The sequence below is a fragment of the Colius striatus genome, chromosome 7 (assembly GCF_028858725.1).
Source record: "Colius striatus isolate bColStr4 chromosome 7, bColStr4.1.hap1, whole genome shotgun sequence".
Lineage (NCBI taxonomy): Eukaryota > Metazoa > Chordata > Aves > Coliiformes > Coliidae > Colius > Colius striatus.
Window position 1 is genome coordinate 41,558,808 of NC_084765.1, and position 17,598 is coordinate 41,576,405.

General features: G+C 46.4%; 1 protein-coding gene across 6 annotated transcripts; it reads right to left on the reverse strand.

The window, feature by feature from the left end:
• Nucleotides 1–242: 242 nt before the first annotated feature.
• On the reverse strand, nucleotides 243–16,994 carry KIF23 (kinesin family member 23). Of its 6 annotated transcripts, none has more exons than XM_061999464.1 (24): nucleotides 16,916–16,994; nucleotides 16,746–16,812; nucleotides 16,503–16,631; nucleotides 15,769–15,874; nucleotides 14,947–15,083; nucleotides 14,223–14,332; nucleotides 13,506–13,676; nucleotides 12,499–12,540; nucleotides 11,988–12,100; nucleotides 11,744–11,865; nucleotides 10,819–10,921; nucleotides 10,405–10,484; nucleotides 10,195–10,314; nucleotides 9,541–9,700; nucleotides 8,669–8,836; nucleotides 8,276–8,433; nucleotides 7,742–7,915; nucleotides 6,918–7,097; nucleotides 6,267–6,569; nucleotides 4,203–4,433; nucleotides 3,117–3,199; nucleotides 2,783–2,864; nucleotides 2,589–2,659; nucleotides 243–1,010 (listed from the first exon to the last, which is right to left on the reverse strand). In XM_061999464.1, the coding sequence occupies exons 1-24, from the start codon at nucleotides 16,924–16,926 to the stop codon at nucleotides 995–997; spliced, it is 2,937 nt and encodes a 978-aa protein (XP_061855448.1). In that variant the 5' UTR covers nucleotides 16,927–16,994; the 3' UTR covers nucleotides 243–994. The 6 variants fall into 6 exon arrangements, with proteins under 6 accessions (XP_061855448.1, XP_061855447.1, XP_061855449.1 ...); XM_061999463.1 differs by having other exon boundaries at nucleotides 16,746–16,815; nucleotides 16,916–16,969; XM_061999465.1 differs by lacking the exon at nucleotides 12,499–12,540 and having other exon boundaries at nucleotides 16,746–16,815; nucleotides 16,916–16,969.
• Nucleotides 16,995–17,598: the final 604 nt, after the last annotated feature.

Sequence of the window (17,598 nt, forward strand, 5' to 3'; positions counted from 1 at the left end):
TGCCCCCAAAACCATTTGCAGACACACAGATAAGCTTGTCCAAAACACATCTCAGAATCCAAGCAGATCCCTTAGCTTCAACTGCAGAAGCACTCCCAAAAAGTGTGTTGGCTCACAGCCCTCTGCACAAGACAGTCGAGATGCTGTGGTGCTTACCTTGGTTTCTGTAGCTTGGCATAGCCCTAAGTAACAGAAAACATGGTTTGTAAGAGTCATTGAATAAAAGTATTTATTTTACCATGTTTGCAGAGCCACACATACAACAGTCCTCACCACATCTGTGAGCAGATCACCCTCGCACCCCAGAGCTATGGATGTAAAACATACAGTTATTTACTTGCACTAAAGTAGGTCTGGTGTCAAATCACCACTACTCATCAGATCAGTATTCTTGGCTTCATTGCTATCAAGGTCTGAGGATTGTTTTCACAAGCTGATTTGCATATTAAATACTCAAAGGTAATTCTTGCAAGAAGAAATCCACGTTACCAAGCTGTTGCTAGTTATAATAAAATCTGAAATGGCATAGAAACACTCTTAAAGTGCATTACTGCATCTAAATAAATAGCAGCACTTATGCCTCTCCAAAACAGAGGACCTGACAAGGAAGGGAGAGTGACCCCAGCTGAAGGATTTTGTACTATAAAAAGCTGAAAAAACAAACCAAAACAGGGAAGGCAAAAGCCTTGTGTCATGGGTCTATAAAGGCACAGCTTAATAACAAGGGCTTCATACATACAGGACAGAAGGTGTTCTGAAGAAGGCCAGAGGACACAATGGCAGAACTCCCCTACATCTACTGAAAATATACACACCCATATGCTGCTTTGGGAGGGCCAGAAGTGTCTCCCATTGAACCTCTGGCAAGCACAGGCCCTCACAAATACATCAGCCTGTAGCACTAACAGCCGTTTCTGTCGAGTTTAGCACTGGCAGCAGGTCCTCTCTCAGTCTGACAAAGGCAGGAGGATTCCAAGGCAGTGGCACATGAAGGTCACGGCTTTCTGCGCCTGAAAGAAGAAGAGAGCCACAAAAAACCTTTCAGATTTTACACAGCAGCAGGTTTCCTTGACAGTAGTCTGTAACCCCCTCTATCTATTCCGCTGTACAGACTTCCTGGGCTAAGGGATGCTCCAATTAACACAAGAGCGAGCTGATTTCTCAAGGAACAGTTGGATTTTGCTTTTTTAATCAGTCACAATCTCGAAACCCAGGTTTTACTTCCATTATTTAATAGGTTTAAGTAAATACAAGCTCTAGTTCTGCTGTATACACCTCCCAGACCTCCTATGCTGAAGGATGCTACAATTAACACAATAAAACTAGAGCTGACTTCTCAAGAAACAGCTGGATTTTGCTTTTTTAAGCAGCCACAACCTTGAAAGCAGAGGTTATTTTCATTACTTAATAAGCTGAAATAAACACAAGCTCCAGCTGAATGCACAGGCAAGCTGAGGGATTGACTCCACTCTTACAAGGCTGCAAGCAGCAGTAGCAGGCCCTAGTTTCTCATCAGAGATGCAGTAAGACACACAAACAGCAGGTATTTATCACAGATTACCAATTTCAGACACTCTCCAAAATCCCCTTCCACCACAGTTCTAAGCTTTCTGGATTCCAAATCCACTAAAATGTAGGTACTTTTGGCTCTGTAGAAACCTCTTTACCTCTCCAGCCCTCTCTCCTGCCTGTAAGCATCTTGCAAAATTGCACATTGTCCTCCCCTGAGCTGGAGGTGACTTCCACAGCACTGCCAGCATCTATCTGCAAGAGGCCAAACCTGGGTATTCAACTCTGTTCTGCAGCACCTAGTTTAAAAAAAGACCCTCTTATCCAAAGCATTTCTTTTGCCAGGGAAGTGTTTTGTTAGATGGGAGGCTCAAATGCTGGCACCATCCTGACAAACTGCAGGGACTTTTGCTAGAAACCGGGACTTGTGGCTCAGCAGTTTGCATTTCTGTGCACAGCTGCCACACTGAAGGATGGACGAGAGCCTGGAGACTTCTGATTCTTATCTATGCATCTAAGAAAATAGAGAGGAAGGCTTCTAGCATGACCAGTGCACATGCTTCCTTAGCAGGCACCTTAACGACCCCACAGCAGGCAGCAGCTGGAGTATTAGCCCTGTTCAAGTGCACCATGAGGAATATCCACACCATCAGCTTCCCCCTCTGTACCATACCTTACAATTCACTCCAGCATTTGCAACCTTATTGAATTTATTTGAAGATATAAAACCAAATACACTTCACTACATCAGCATCTGGTAAAGGCCAGGGTGGCAGGAGAAGAGAGATGTAGCTTAGTGCTTTGTCACTGCCTCCCCTAATCCTGTGCCACTCCAGAGCTGCCAGGCAACCTACAGTTCCCAGCTTTCTAGTCAAGGTAGCATAAAAATCAAACCTGACATTCTGCTCACTGCACTGAAAGCCAGAGTTTTACCCAGAAGACAAGTCAATAACTCTGCTTAGAGTCCCTTACAGATGCCTCCTGTCACAGTTTCCAACTCTGACTAAGCCTGGTTATCTCTCAGTATCAAGGAGGTTCACACCCCAACCTCTGTGGCTACAGAGGAGAGATGCACTTACTTGGGCTGAGCATGATGCTGATACCCAGGTCCAAGGGTTGATCCTGCCTTCATCTCCACTGCCACAGAACACTGAGAAAACACAGAAAAAAAGATCAGCCTCCCCTGTGAACCCGTCCAGCCAGCTGTCAGCACTATCCCAAATTCCCATCCAGATCAAGCAGGGGATGCCCCCATCCCTCCTGTTCAGCTTACTCTGGTTTCTACATCAGTCCAGTCAGAGTCTGCAGCATCCTCAGGGGGGTCAGGATTGAGAGGGGATGATCTTCTCTTGCGACTGAAAGAGGAGTATATGGAGGGGCGAAGAGTTAAAAGCCTGAGGTATTTTGGCAGATTCTCACACACAAGAACACATTCAATACCTTCCAAATAAACAGACCAATCTTAAAAGCAGCTAGAGTAACTGAGTTGCTTTTACACTGTTTCCAGTTAGATGCAACAGCTTTGTGCTCAGTCACCTGGGCACCTGCACTGCTGCAGCCATTTACCTCCAGCAGTGGCAGAACCTGAAATGAAGATGGCAACTCACCCAGGTGGAGATTCCTGCTTCAGAGTCTCTATCTCTGTGAACTGCACAGCCTGTCCACCGCCCCGGGTTTTGAACACATCACCCTGGAAACAAGAAGCAGTTCACAAGACACAGTCACTAGGGCAGCACCATGGCTACAGCACTGGCTTTCACATGTAAAGTGCTCACAACAGCCATTTCCTTGCAGGTCAGTAGCCAGGGAGCATAGGTGAACAGGTACACTCTCCTCCATGATATATCCTCTCATACACAGGAGAAGAGAGTGAGCACCACCTCCCCTGATGATCATGCAAGATACCCAGAGAGCAGCCCCTATGATGACAAAGATTTCTGTATGGTGATGACTGAGTAATACCAGAGAGATCATGTCACTGCCTTATTCTCAATGGTTTCCTTCCACAGCACAAACAGGGATGTAGCCAGCTCTGCAAGCCTCTGCCTTTGGAAACACTGCTATGAGGTTACCTTACAGGAGTGAAGGCTTTTTTTAGAACTCAAAGAAAATGAGTCCATATTGTGAGGCCTGTAACTATAGGGGGGGAAAAAAATGAACCAAAAGCTTCTTGCTAGAGAATATGAAGAGCTCTGAATTTGCCTTAGGCAAGTATGGTCAGTGTTTGGAGATCCCAACACAGGGAGCATTGAAAGCCTCGGTTGTCTCACCAATCTATTTGTCAGTTGACTGCTAGAAATTATGTCCTGGAGCACTGGAGCATCCATCACTGCAGCAAGCTTACTCAGTGCTAGTGGAAATCAAATAACATCCCTCCAACAAGACTGACTCCACATGATTAGCTGCAGCTAAGGAACTTCCACTACAAATGGATTATTGCATTTTACTAGAGGAAGGAAAGTAATTACTTGGAAGGAACAAGGTGGCCGAGATAAAGGAGCTTGTAATGGTTTACACAGAGGAATGACAGCGTTCAAGGGAAGTATTTTCAGTCTCCAAAAGCACCTTTGAATCCAGCTGCCAAAATCAAGTCAGATTGAGCCAAAGGAACTCTTTTGCAGCCCCAAACACATGGGCAGCGAGAGGTGGTGACGGGGTTACCGTGAGTTGGAGGAAGGAGGCGTTTGCTTTACCTTGATGAGCTTTGTCTCAATCTCCCCATCAGAGGCAAGCTCCTGGTGCGTCAGCATGTACTTGTCACACTTAGCTAGTGCCTTCTCACTGGCAGCAGCCACCGTGATGGCGTGAGGCACCTGGGGCTGCATGACTGTCTCAGTGGGCACGTTAGAAGGTGGTTTATGATCCACCCATCGCTCCCCGGCCGAGCGCGAGCGGCGGTGTCTGAGGCGAACTGGAGGGAGGTTCTGAGCAGGGGGGAGGAAAGAGAAGCAGAAGAAATCAACACACAGTAAATCTTTCAGGGGTCGTTAGTAGAAGGGAACTTTGCAGGTCTGGTTGAGATGTGTTTGTACAAAGGTCAAAGCTTCATTCCTGAAGCACATCCTGAAAGGCCCCGTTACCAGGGGCCTTGTATAAAATTGTTAATGGATTCTTTCTGTGCCAATTCCTATTCCTTGCAAACTTTGTCATCCAATCCGTTGCACTCCAAACCTAGTAAGGTTTCCTCAAGGAGGTTACTTGTATGTTTGGTAACACTCCTCCAGTTTCCAAATCAAACCAGATAGCTATGAACATACTAACCAACCAGAACAGAGCAATTGATGTTCCGTGGGTTCATTCATGAATCAATATGTATTTTTGGGATGGCAAAGCAAGCAGCCTGAGCATGGATTTCCAACACCTCTAAAGGATGCAAGACCTCAAAACACTTCTGAGTAAGCAGAGCAGAGGAAGCATCCCCTGTGCTGGTGCTGTCCCTCCTCAACGCAGCTGTTGGAAATCCATGAGAAATGATTGAAGTTCATCAGTTGATTTCATGAACGTTATTGGCAGTTGCTCAGGAAAATCAGAACATTCTGGAAGTGATTTTCAAAACCTGGGTCCCTTCAAGATCTTTGAAGGGGCTTTTGAAAGAGTCTCTGGAGACTCTGTTACATTTACAAGCTACTTTGAGACCTCAGCCATGGTGAGGCTACAGAACCCAAACCTACAAATGCAGATCCCACCTGCTGCTTTTTCAGGTGGTGAGTATCAGTTAGGATTGGTTTCTCTGCCCAGCACACACAAGAATGGCTGTACCCTTTGCAGATAAACCTCCTGCATGTCTAACATTGCTGTTTCATTTTTAACCTATACAGGGAAATGTTGGGTTTAGGCCAAAGTCTTCCATTAAAGAACAAGAATTGGAATGCTTTTCTCCCCCCTTTAGTGAGCAAATACTTATTCCCATTGATAGTTCTTTTGAAGCAATTCTGCCAAAGTGCCTTAGAAGCCATGTGCAGGAGAGGGCATACCACTACTGCTCATGTTTTACTGGGCAGAGACCACATCCCTCCTCTGCTGACAGGTTCATGCATTAGTTAATTGGAACAGCATTTGCTTAAGAGCATGTCCCTGACCTCAGAGGCCCAGCAAGTGACAGAAACTTTGAGAACTCTCAAAAATGAGCCATAGTCCCCTCAAAAGGCTGAGGGTGTACAGTTGTCTTTGATTTACCTGAGCCACTGTGACATGAGAGACACCACTGATACAAACACCTGCACACATCAGTTAAAAACCCAGGCTCCCACCTGTCAGCAAAGCCCCCATTTTTAAGGCAGATGAGAAAATTAGAGAAGACTATTCTAAGAAAATGTTAACACAAGTGAAGATATTTGTCCAAGCACCATTTCCAGTAGACATTTGCAGGCATGGCTCATAAGACCACCTTTTAAGCTGCCCAAACAGACTATGGTGAATTGGAGGCTGCAAGACAGATTTGAGGAGACAGACACAAGTTAAAACACGAGGGCATTCACAGCTAGAGAACAAGTCTAGCTAGTTCAGAGCTCCTTACAAGCACTATCTATGCACCAGCAAGAAATACACAAGCTGCTTTTAAGGAGTTTCTAAATGCCACGTCAAGAAGTCAAAGAGAATGAGCAGTGAGACTCAATTTGGAAAGGGTGGTGTCCTACACATTTAGGGGACAACTACAATCTATGTTAGGTGTCCTCAGTGTAAGGGAGCAGCTGTCAGGAGCTTTTGAGCCAGATTAAGCAACACTACATTTAGTTTTCAACAGGAGCAGCACCAACCCTGCAGCTTTGATCCTCTTCTATTTCTAGCTCATCTCTACGCCTGGAAAGCTCAGTGACTCCAGTCCAGCACATCCCTCGCCTTCTGTCTGAGGAGTTATAGTCTCTACTTTGTCCTGGTTCTTGTCTACTCCTTGCATGAGAAGTGCCACTGGTAGGTTTGTGCGAAGGGGTTTTCTGCTCCCATTCCATAACACAAGATGCCACAGAAATGCTGCTACAAGAATTAGACCGTCTGTGCGCCTGCGGGGTGCCCACGAGCCGCTGGCTGTGAGGGACCTGAGTGATACAGTTACTAGAAGGCTAGAGAGAACAGGAAAGAAGTTAGTGAACACACAGAACTGTCAACTTTTAAGGCAATACAACAATGAATATGGACAACACATGCAGAGTGTCAATTCAGCTATTCAAGCTTATGGTTTTTGCAGAGGTATTGTGTTGCAGTGAGAACCAGGTGTTCTTCCAACACCAGCGGCATTGGAGGGTAGGAGCGTGAGTAAAGAACACTGATAAACACAGCAGGAGACAAAGAATTCAAAGCAAGTTACAGTTATCCAAGCCCTGTGCTTGGGAACTATTCTTTAGCCACCAGAGAGAAGTGGCCTGCACTTTAGATCACTCATATCAAGAAGGGGTTTAAAGGCAACTTACAGGTACTGCTGGAGGAGACGCTGATCTCTGAACGGGCTTCTGTCGGTCTCTCTCCCGTGAAGGCCTCTCTGGCTTCTCATTTTTGGGTTCAGTAACAATGGCCTTCAGCTGCTTCAGTTTTTCATCTTTGACCCAAAGTTTATTCTGCATCTCCAGCTGCTTTGCTGCTACACGACGCTCCTACAGAGACAAGTGAGGAAAAGCATGAGGCACCTTCACATGAAAGCACGAGTAATTGTGCTGGAGGTTTGCAGGGAATTGCATGTTCCACGTGGAACTTAGTTTGTGTCTCAGCGAGGAAGAACTATCATCTCAGACAGAAGTAATGACATATCAAGCTAAACACCTTCCAGATTACGAAACAGAACCATGTTTAATGCCATAACCATTTGGCTTCCTATGCTATGACAAACAGGAGCGTGTCTAACCATAGATCTATCAGTGGTCCTGAAGCAGGAAACAGCCCTGCAGCACTAAAGAGTTCATCCCTCAGATTTCCTCTCTTATAGCTTGTCAAGTGCAGAGCTGAGCAAGAGTTCACACGAGGCTAAAAGGAGACACCCTGACATTAAGCTTCTACTGACAATCCAGAGATGGAGAGAATCACCCCTTGGTTAGAGTGCCACAAAGAGAATCCAGGTTCTAGATACTGAAATGAGGTGACCCAGTGCTTAAAGAGCTGCTCTAGGTGCATCAGAAGTCCTTGAGGAATTTACCATACCATACTACATTTACAAAAGCCCTTTCTATACTAACAGGCCCTCACACAAAGTGCCCAGCCTTTCCCTGTGACACATTCCCAGAGGCCAGGGCAGGGTACTCACACACTCCTTCTCCCACTTCATGGTTGTTTCTGCCACCATGCCCTGCAGTCGAGCCTCCAGCCGCCGCTTGTCAGAAGCCTGACGCTGCAGTTTCTGGCTCTTGCTTTCCAGTTCCTGCTGGAGGTTACGTTTGTCTTCCTCATAAATTGTTGCTGTTTTCTCCAAAATCTCAATCTGGAGGAAGGAAGAGAGGAAGGACTTGGCTGGGCTGTTTAGAAATGCAACCACCTAAGTCCAGAAGTGCTGCTTGTATTTGATTGTTACATATATTAGAAAACACTGAGGTAAACAGTCCACATGCCAAGAAGTTTCAGGCATTTGACAACTTACAGGTAAGTAACTCATATTAAGAATAGCTTCACTCCAAAAGCAAGCCAAAAAGCTAAAAGCATTCAGGAGAGTTCCCCACAAACCACTTTTAATCTTGTTTCTAATATCCACCTCACCAGCAACCTCTGACATCCAGGAGCTTGAAACAAACAGTACACAGAAAACACATTTTGTGCTCAGCTTCAGACCGTGGCAACAACTGACCTTGTACTCCAAAGTTTTAATCTTCTTCTCCAGGCGTTCCAGCTCCATTTTCTGTCCTGCTATTGTTTTCTCTTTCTCAGACAGTTTGCCTTGAATATAGTTCTCCTTGGATATAACACCCGAGTCAAATTCTTGCAGCATAGTTTTAAAGGCAAGCACTGCAAGAGAATCGACAGGTTTTAGCCCCTCACTCTGTCTCCACCAGACCAAAAGCAGTTTTGTTTCTTCTCCTACCTGACTGAACTTCACCAGCTATTTCATAACCTCAGATAAGGGTTTGTAAATGATCAGTCCAGACAAGATACTTATGTCACGTGGGTACAGAAGAGGTCCTTTGAGTGGTAATAAGGCTGCCAAAACAATCTCCCTCCACACTGATGTTCAGATTCTTACCATTTTTGGCAAACTCCTCTGACAACATTTGTCGTAGTTTATGGCGTTTTTCCAGGACCTCAATGAGCTTTGGGAGTGTTTGATCATCATTAACATCCAGTAGCTCACATGAAGGCAACGGAGGAAAGCTCTGCAAAAACATTTCTGAAGCAGATTGCTCTTCTGTTTCTGCAAGATTTAAAGCCAAGAAAGTCTGTCAGCAAGCTACAGAACAGGAACTTTCCACTTGACAATGCAGAGCCAGAGATCATTCATCCCACAGTATCATGAAGCAGGCAAGAACTTCAAATAATTAATGAGAACTAGAAGCTTGCAGAAGAAATGACAGCACTGAGAAAAGATTAAATGTGACATTCTTGATTCATTGCTTTATAATGCCTTCAGGCAACTCCAGATTTCTGAAGTAGGCCCTAAGCATACAAAGACATCAAAGTATCATCCTTAGCACAATTTCCTTCCAGAAGCTGCAACAATGGGACCATGAATTCAACTCATCACTGTACCTATTACAGAGAATCACAGAATCTCAAGGGCTGGAAGAGACTTGAAAATCTCAGCCAGTGCAACTCCCCTGCCAAAGCAGCAGCACCTAGAGTAGGGCACACAGGGACTCATCCAGTTGGGATAGAATGTCTCCAGAGAAGGAGACTCCACAGCACATCTGGGCAGCCCCTGCCAGTGCTCCCTTAACAGGGAAGAAGCTTTTCCTTGCGTTTCTTTGGAACCTCTTCTGTTCCAGCTTGTCCCTGTTGCCCCTTGCTCACCACAACTAAGCGAGGTTCCTTCTGCACTTCCAAGGCTCAAGTATTTTGATTTACAATAGCCTTCAGCTCCTAAGGTGTGCTGTGATCACCTAGCATTCTAGCAATTACCTCCATTTATTGGGCCACCCCTCATCTCCAGCTTCCTGCTGAGCTCCTCCCTGAAGGCCTGGTTCCTGAAGCGCCGGCCGGGCGTTAAGCCGCAGAGCGGTCGATCCACGGGTCTCGCAACTTCCACTTCCTGCGTCATTTCTGCAAAGCGCATGACTTGCTACGAGAGAACGAAAGCAAGCTTCAGGGCAAAAGTCCCCAGAGATCCCCCAGAGGCAGCCCAATGTAAGTTTGAGAGGGATATTTTAGGTCAATAGAACTCTTAGGGGAGACATTATCAAGCTCAATCGGTTCACAGCTCAACAGGTTGTGTTTCAGAACCCTTCCTCAGCCCCCAAGGAACCACGAGACTGACAGTGCAGACACCTGAAGCTTTGTAAATACTGTCATAGTAGGGATTCAGCACCTCAATATGGCTACTTAGATAACTGTAAATAAGAGAAACTTTTCCTAATTTACATGCAAATTCCAGCTGCAACTTCGAAGTGGAAAAATAAGACTTGGAGGGCACATTTGCCCTACAGACTGTGGTTGATTCTCTGAAGTGGCCACGCCACAAAGCTTCATTCCTCTCATCTATTAAAAAAGGTATAAGAATTCAGTGATAAACAGGAAAGAAGAGGAGGAGGGAGACAAGATCTGCAAGGAAGTTACCAGGCTTTCCTCGTAGTCCTCAGCTTTGGGATTAACGCACACGATCATGCGCACTTTTCCTTCTCCGTCAAAATAGTTCTTGAAGAGATGAGTCAGTTTGGAATCTCTGTAGGGAACCATCTTAAAATAAAGGACATAAAAGGTCTAGTGAGCTTTCATTACACCAGATCTTCATCAAATGACAAGAGAATTGGGTCATGGGTTGCATACCTTATTTGTTCCATACAGCTGGTTTTCCCGCAGAACTTCGATACATGTTCTTAATGTCATGAGTGACTGATTAATGTTACCTTCAAAAAGGGAAGCAAACAAGAGAAAAACACCTCTGTAAGAAGCCATTTGGACCATGTTCCTGAATTGTTTAACAGTTTACTTCAGCCCAGACAATTTATTCCCAAGTTCTGTCTCTTAGAGACAACTGCTCCAATGAACTGAAGTAGCAGAATAAGTGCTACCAAAAACTCCTGGTTTCCAAAGTGGAGGATTTGAGGTCATCAGATCAGACAACTGAACACTCTAATAGAACACTTTCATTCTTCCTGTGACGTTATTACTGGGAAACAGGACCAACGTGAGCCTGTCTTGGCACACTGAGCCCCCAGGCTGTCCAAAGGTGGCACGTACCTGCTTCTCGTAGCCTGCTCCCTTCAGCTTTTGTTCTGTTGGTTCTCTCACTTCCAGCCAGATCAACTAAGGACAGCTGGCTTAGAATGATCTGTTCTTTCTCCTACGACAGAAAGCAATTTACATTAGGCTAGTAGTGAGCTCTGTAGCCCTTCTAATGGAGGAACACCTTCCCTCCAAACACGAACCAGCAAGCACACTTAAAAAGAACATGTGGAGCACTTTTCAGTAAAGCCTGAGGGTGTTTTTCCTGCCCTCAACACAAGAAGCTGTGCATCACTGGAGTTTAGTCAAATAGTTTAGCAGATCTCCTCTGTCCTGGGCCACAAGTTGATGTAACAACTGTGCTCATTCAGATCCTCCAAGTATTTAAGAGATTTTGCTAAAAAGAAGCAGAGAAAAGCCAAAGGAATAAGCAGCCTCACTCCATTTAGATCACAGAATGGTAGGTGTTGGAGCACCTCTAAAGACCATAAAGTCCAAGCCCCTGCTAAAACAGGTTCCCCTGGCTCGGGGGGCACAGGAACATGTCCAGGTGGATTTGGAAACCTCTGGAGAAGGAGCTTCCACACCCTCCCTGGGCAGCCTGGGCCAGGGCTCCCTCATCTGCACAGTAAAGAAGCTTTTCCTTAAGTGGAATTTTCTCTGTTCCAGCTTACATCCATTACCCCTAGGACTATCACTGGACAGTACAGAAAACAGGGCTGCCCCATGGCCTTGAATGTCCTGCTTTCATTACAGAAAGGAGGTTAATTCTGTCAAAGGCTTGAAATTTAATAACTGTGATTTCCTTCAGAAGGAAGCTGCTAACTAAGGCATACGTGTTTCAGTAGGCCACGCTGTAAGGTTCACCATCCTTTCAGATTCACCATCCTCTCTCACACACACACAGAGTTCTTCTTCAATAGCCAGCCCTAGGACTCACCTGCAGCACGTTATCTCCATCTGCATCCAAAGGTGCCTGAGCCAACTTGATGATAAAAACACCATGAGAGCGACTGGATTCTCGATTCAGCTGAGTGTTTGCAATCCGCCTCTTCTTCTGCCCTGCTCAGAGGAACAAAAGCAACCCCTGCAGAAAACTCTTCTATTTCCCAGCCTTGCCACCTGGCAATGTCAGTTCAGGGTAGTGTGAAGGATGACAATGAATGTAGGAAGTGAAGATTTACCTCTCCAAAACACTTCAAAAGCTTCTTCTGTCGATTTCACCTCTACTTCCGTGCACCCTGTGACATACATGTTGTGATTCTGGTCCTCACGAAGTATTTTGGATTGTGGGGGTCTGAAAGGAAATAAAAACCACACAATGGAGTTTTCTGCCTAACAATAGGCTGTGTCATGCAGATTTCAACCACAAAATTCAGAGTGAATATGTGTATTATCCATACAGCAGATGGAAGAGGAAGTACAAGTATATGGACACACATTCAGCCAAGATTAGTTACACTTCAGCTACTGCTTTAATTTAGAAGCTACATTTAATTGCAGTTCTTACTGGAAATCATGGCTTTGGGTGGCAGCTATTGTTTTGCTACATGCATACAGAAGCAAGACAGCTTCAACAGCGATCTATGTTTGCTAGCAAAGCAAGAAGAGGCAAGGAGTCAGTCTGATTTTCTTTTCTGCTTCTACTCAAAAGAACACTTTCTAATATTAGGAATAATATGCTTGTGCACGTACATAAAGTCACCATTTCGCACAGGAGTGTTGCAATTGTTCCACCTACCAAAAAAACAGGGTTAAAAACAGTATTAAGTCATTCAGCCTGAGTCTAAAATCTCTTCATATGATACACTGCAGCTTCCATAAATAGCAATAAACCAGGATTCTTTATAAGCTGTGCTTATGGCCAAAAATCCATCTCAACCAAATCATTTTTCCCTTCTCTAAGAAGCATTCTCAGCCATTCAAAGTCTTTTCAGATCAGTACCCTGGAGACAGCTCTTGCTTCACAGACAAAGCGTGTTTTGCTCTAGCTAGTCTTTGTAAATCAGCCAAGTCTTTAATTAACACATGTACTGATGGGCAGGCCCAGAGTTCTCTCTTCAAGGGATTTAGATTGTTTCAAAAATGTATTCAGAGTTTAATTTGCAGACTGTTTTTTCTGATAGGCTTGAGAGTTACCAACTTCAGACACCAGCCAAGCACACAGCTTTCCAAAAACTACCTACAACTTATGAGACAATTCATTCTGGTTTTAGCCAAGTGACTGACATCAAGCAAATATGCCAACTTGCATTCATTGTAAGGCAACAACAAAACAGCATCTTTCACCCAATACACTGTTTTCCAGGAAAAGAACCCCAACCATTTGTCAGCACTGGGATGGTTTCCTCTTCAAGTGGCAGCCACCTGCTGGGAACAGCACTCACAGAGAAGCAGGAATAAACTTGGAATCCCAGTGAGGTGCAACAAGCTGCCTAAAAAATACCTGCTTATTAATCTCTCATTACAATGAGGAAAGGGAGCACCAAGTCTTAGCAGTGACACAAGCACCCACCAGTACTTTGCATACTTCAGTATTATTCTCTGGACTTCTTGGCCATCACCTTTCTCAAGTGGTTTTGTTTTTGAAGTGATTCCCATGAATTGAGCCAGACTTGCCAAGACTGCAGCAGCACAGAGAGAGAATGGAGTTCCCACAGAAGTGGAAATGAAGTCAGAGGAAAGGTATTCACGAAACTCACTTTGGTTTTATGGGCTCAAAGGGAGAATCCTCCAAGAGGTCATAGATGTAGTTGTTGTAGATCTCAATATAGGAGACAAAGACACTGTAGACATTATCTTCATCAATTTCTTCCACTTTGCAGTGATCTTGGACATTGATCATATCAGCAAATTCTGGATCCATTTGTCGCCTGTTGGACACACACAACAAGTGATTGTGGTGGAGAATCCACAGCCAGCAAACACCTCAGACTCTACCATTAAAAAGCAAGTCTACCAACAGCAAGATCTGAGGTGCTCACAGCAGCCATTAATGCCAATGCATCCAGTCACATCAGACTAAAGAAAGCACTCTGGAATAAGGAGATAAACATCCACCTGTCACTGCAGGAAGCAATGCTTTGTAAAATCCCCGGAGAGTCACCATTGCCAGTCTCCATTCAGCAATCTCACTATTTTGCTAAACATGAACCAGTTGAACTTCCCACAGTGTCACTACTCAGCAGTGTCACAGCACTTTACTCACAGGAACAAAGAGATACCATTTCTGTTGCCTGATTCCAAGTCTTCTAATCTAAACACTTAATTGTGCAGTTGCTCAAACCACATGCAATACACTGACGTGCCAATAATCTCTTTCATTTTTTCAAGGGAAGGATAAAGAGAGCAAAAGCCACAGGCACAGAATGACAGTTACACTGGCTGAATTCCTTCTGCATGTTACAATAATTACTTACTTGCTAGATGGAGTTTTTGGAACAGGCATGGCATCTCTCTTCTGGCGCTCCAACAGAGCATCTACTTCACACTGAACATCCACACCGTTCTTGTCATCAAGCTTAAAAACCTGAGTGTGTTTAGATAATACAATGACAAACATGGTCATCAAAAGAAGATTATTTCATCAAGCTGTCTGGCAACTGATACCATGCCCTCCCTGGCTCTCAATCTCCTGGCTCATGCAAAGTAGATCTGACAGAAAGCAGGTATTTCCAAGGTAAGACTACTCCAGAAAAGCTCCCAAGCTAGCGTGCTACCAGGGAAAAGGCTTCTAGTATTATTTCAGATCTATTAAGATACCAAAGCGCCAGAGATGTTTGAGCACAAGGAAAGCCTCACATCTCCTATATGATTTCAGGTGTGGCTCCTTATGGCTGTTGTGTCTTTTGGCTACATCATTCTTTAAGTCATATAGCTTCCTCTTTTCTATTGTTTTTTTAAATGTTATAAGATAAGCAATAGTTCTAAGGACAGCCAGACCATATAACTTCATGGCATGCCTGTCCTAGCTACTACACGTGTCTCCTTGGCCCTGCTCTCCAGATCTCACAGAAGCAGGGTTGTTTTGGTTGGGTTTCTCATCTAAGCACTCCCATCACACAGTTAGACAGGACACAAATATTCTCCTAGGAACTGAACATTTCAGCTACAGCATGGAGAACTTGGTGCAAAACTACTCACAAATCTCTTGGCCTGGAATGGTCCTATGCTGTTGAAGATCATGTCCAGACAGCGTGGGAGAAGCCCTCCATCACCAGGAGATCCTGTCATGGTGTGAGTTTTCCCACTGCCTGTCACACCGTATGTAAAAAGGAGACCTAGGAGAGACAGGAAAGTGCTGTACTCATGCTTGCTGGCTCAAAACAAAAGCTCAGTTGTAATCACACATCCTGTCTTGCCCTGGGTCAAATGTATTATGAAAAAACCCAATAGCTGTCTTTCAACAGTTAACAGCAAACTGTTCCAGTCCACCAAAAGCCAGTGTCATCACTCCTGTGCACATCTCTCACTGATGGCCACTTCAGCTGCATCTGACAGTACCTCTCACCTTCTCTGGAAAGAAGCCATGAAGCCCCAGGTTTAGAGAGCCAATTTGTTACACCTGTTACTCACGAGTCTCATAACAGCCAGATGCTGCAAAGACCAGCACCATCATATCCAACCATGCTCAGGAGATCAACCTCTACACCTTGGTTTCTGCAGTCAGTCTTTAGGTGGATAAGTCACCTCTTTCTGCAGCAAAAGAGCTGTTCCAGTTAATGGTGTATAAAAAGATTAGACCTCCACACAAGTATCACACACATCACAACAAAGGTAAATAGCTTCAGAAGCAGCAAAAGGCAGGAAGAGCTTCCAAGGATGTTGCATCAGGGAGCTCTTCTCATGGCAGACATGTTTTTACCTAGACAAACTAAGAAACCTTAAGAGACAGGAAATCATAGTAATGTAAGAAACTGCATGGCAGACACACAGCAAAGTGGTAGAAAACAAGTACTTGCTTACCATTTTTGCCACGAATGAGATCTTCCACTAGAGGTTTAGCCACCACGTCAAAAAGCTCCTTCTGGATAACAAGGGTGCCAAACACTTCCTTAAACGAATACTGTGTCTGAAGAAAAGAAGATACACCCTCCTAAGCTTTAGGTTTCTCTGTCCAGGAGAGCATTGCTTCATTGTTTCACACATCAGCACCCCATTCCACCAGTTTCCCAGCATGGTAAAGATTCTACTTTAGGACTACATCAGTGTTTGAACACGGGCAGTTGCTCTGGTGTAACTATTCTGAGAGTAAGGTGTGTGTAAGGAAGAGCAGCAAGTGTCACATTTCCATAGAGCTCAACTCCAGAAACAACCACAACAACACCCAGCACCCCAGTGACTACAGAATCTCACCATTTACAGCTTCAAACCCAAATTCCTCGTTGAGCTCCCACCATAACCTACACAAGTGCTGAGCAACTGAACACCCACAATGGCCAAGAGCAAACTGCTCCTGTGTTTCATCATTTTAGGTTTAGTTGGTGTCTTTTTCCCATCTGCCCACAGTTTCCAGTCCTAAGTTTTTCATATGCTTTTCCTTTTCATATTAACCACAACTCCACTCCACAAGCCATCGGGAAACACCGACAGGGGTGAAAGGGCCCCGACCCCCAACGCCAGACAGCCTCTTCCCCCGAGCCCAGCTCCGAGGGGGCGGGCAGCCGCCCGCATTTCCCCACCGCCCCTTCGACCGTTACCTCTCGGTATTCCCCGTTGCGGAACACCCTGTATCCATCGGGCGGGTGGATCTGCACCGTGGTCTCGTTGATCACCTCGATGCAGCACTCCTGGTCCGGGCGGCTGAGCGGCCGTACCCTGCAGTACACCTGAGGGGGAACAGGACCGGGAGTCCCTCAGAACGCCAGGAGGCCGAACCCCCCGAGCCCCCCGCTCACAGAGAGGGTCCAAAGGCCCCTCCCCGCCGGCCGCCCCACACTCACCCCCACGGGGTCCTTCAGGATGGGCTGCGACGGCTTCTTCAGCGCCGGCCTGCGCGGGGTCCGGGCCCTACTGGGACAAGGGGGGAGGCGTCAGGGCCGGCCCCACGCCACCGGGCCGGCCCCACGCCACCGGGCGCAAGGGGAAGGGGGAAAGGGAGGGAGCGACTTACGCCGCCTTCATGTCGCCGGCGGCCGCGGGTCGCGATGGCAGCTCCGCCGCCGCTGCCTCAGACCGAGCGACCCGCGCGCTCGCCGCGATTCAAATCCGACCAATCAGCGACGGCCAGCTCCAACGCGCAGCGAGCGCGCTGACGTCACAGAGGAGACCGACCAATCGGCAGCTCCGGCGTGTTGGGGGCGGGCCCCGCCCGGCGTTGCCGCGGTGACGCCAACGGGCGCGGCTCGCGCGGCGGGCGCCCCCTGGTGCGCGCGGAGGCGGCGGCGGCGCTGAGGGGGGCGGCGGGGAGCAGGGCCCGGGCGGCTCGCTGAGGCGCGGCCCCGGGACAGGGCGGTTCCAAACCCGCCTGGACACGTCCCTGTGCCCCCCGAGCCAGGGGAAGCTGCTTGGGCAGGGGTTGGGGCTGGAGGAGCTCTGCGGGGCGCTTCCAGCCCACACCGTGCTGTGATTCCAACTCGATCCATCTGACTCCAGGCCTCAGTTTCAGTGCAAATTAACTAACTGGAGTAAGCTTACCCCCTGAAAGAGTCAGATAAAGCAGAAAAGGATGCCCAAAGCCGTCCCAACGACTTGTCATTGCCCCTGTGGCCTGTCAGAAGCACACACCGCCCTGCACTGTGTGCTCCGAACAACTTGTCACAGCTCTTATTGCTCTGAGTGAACACAGTTTGGTGC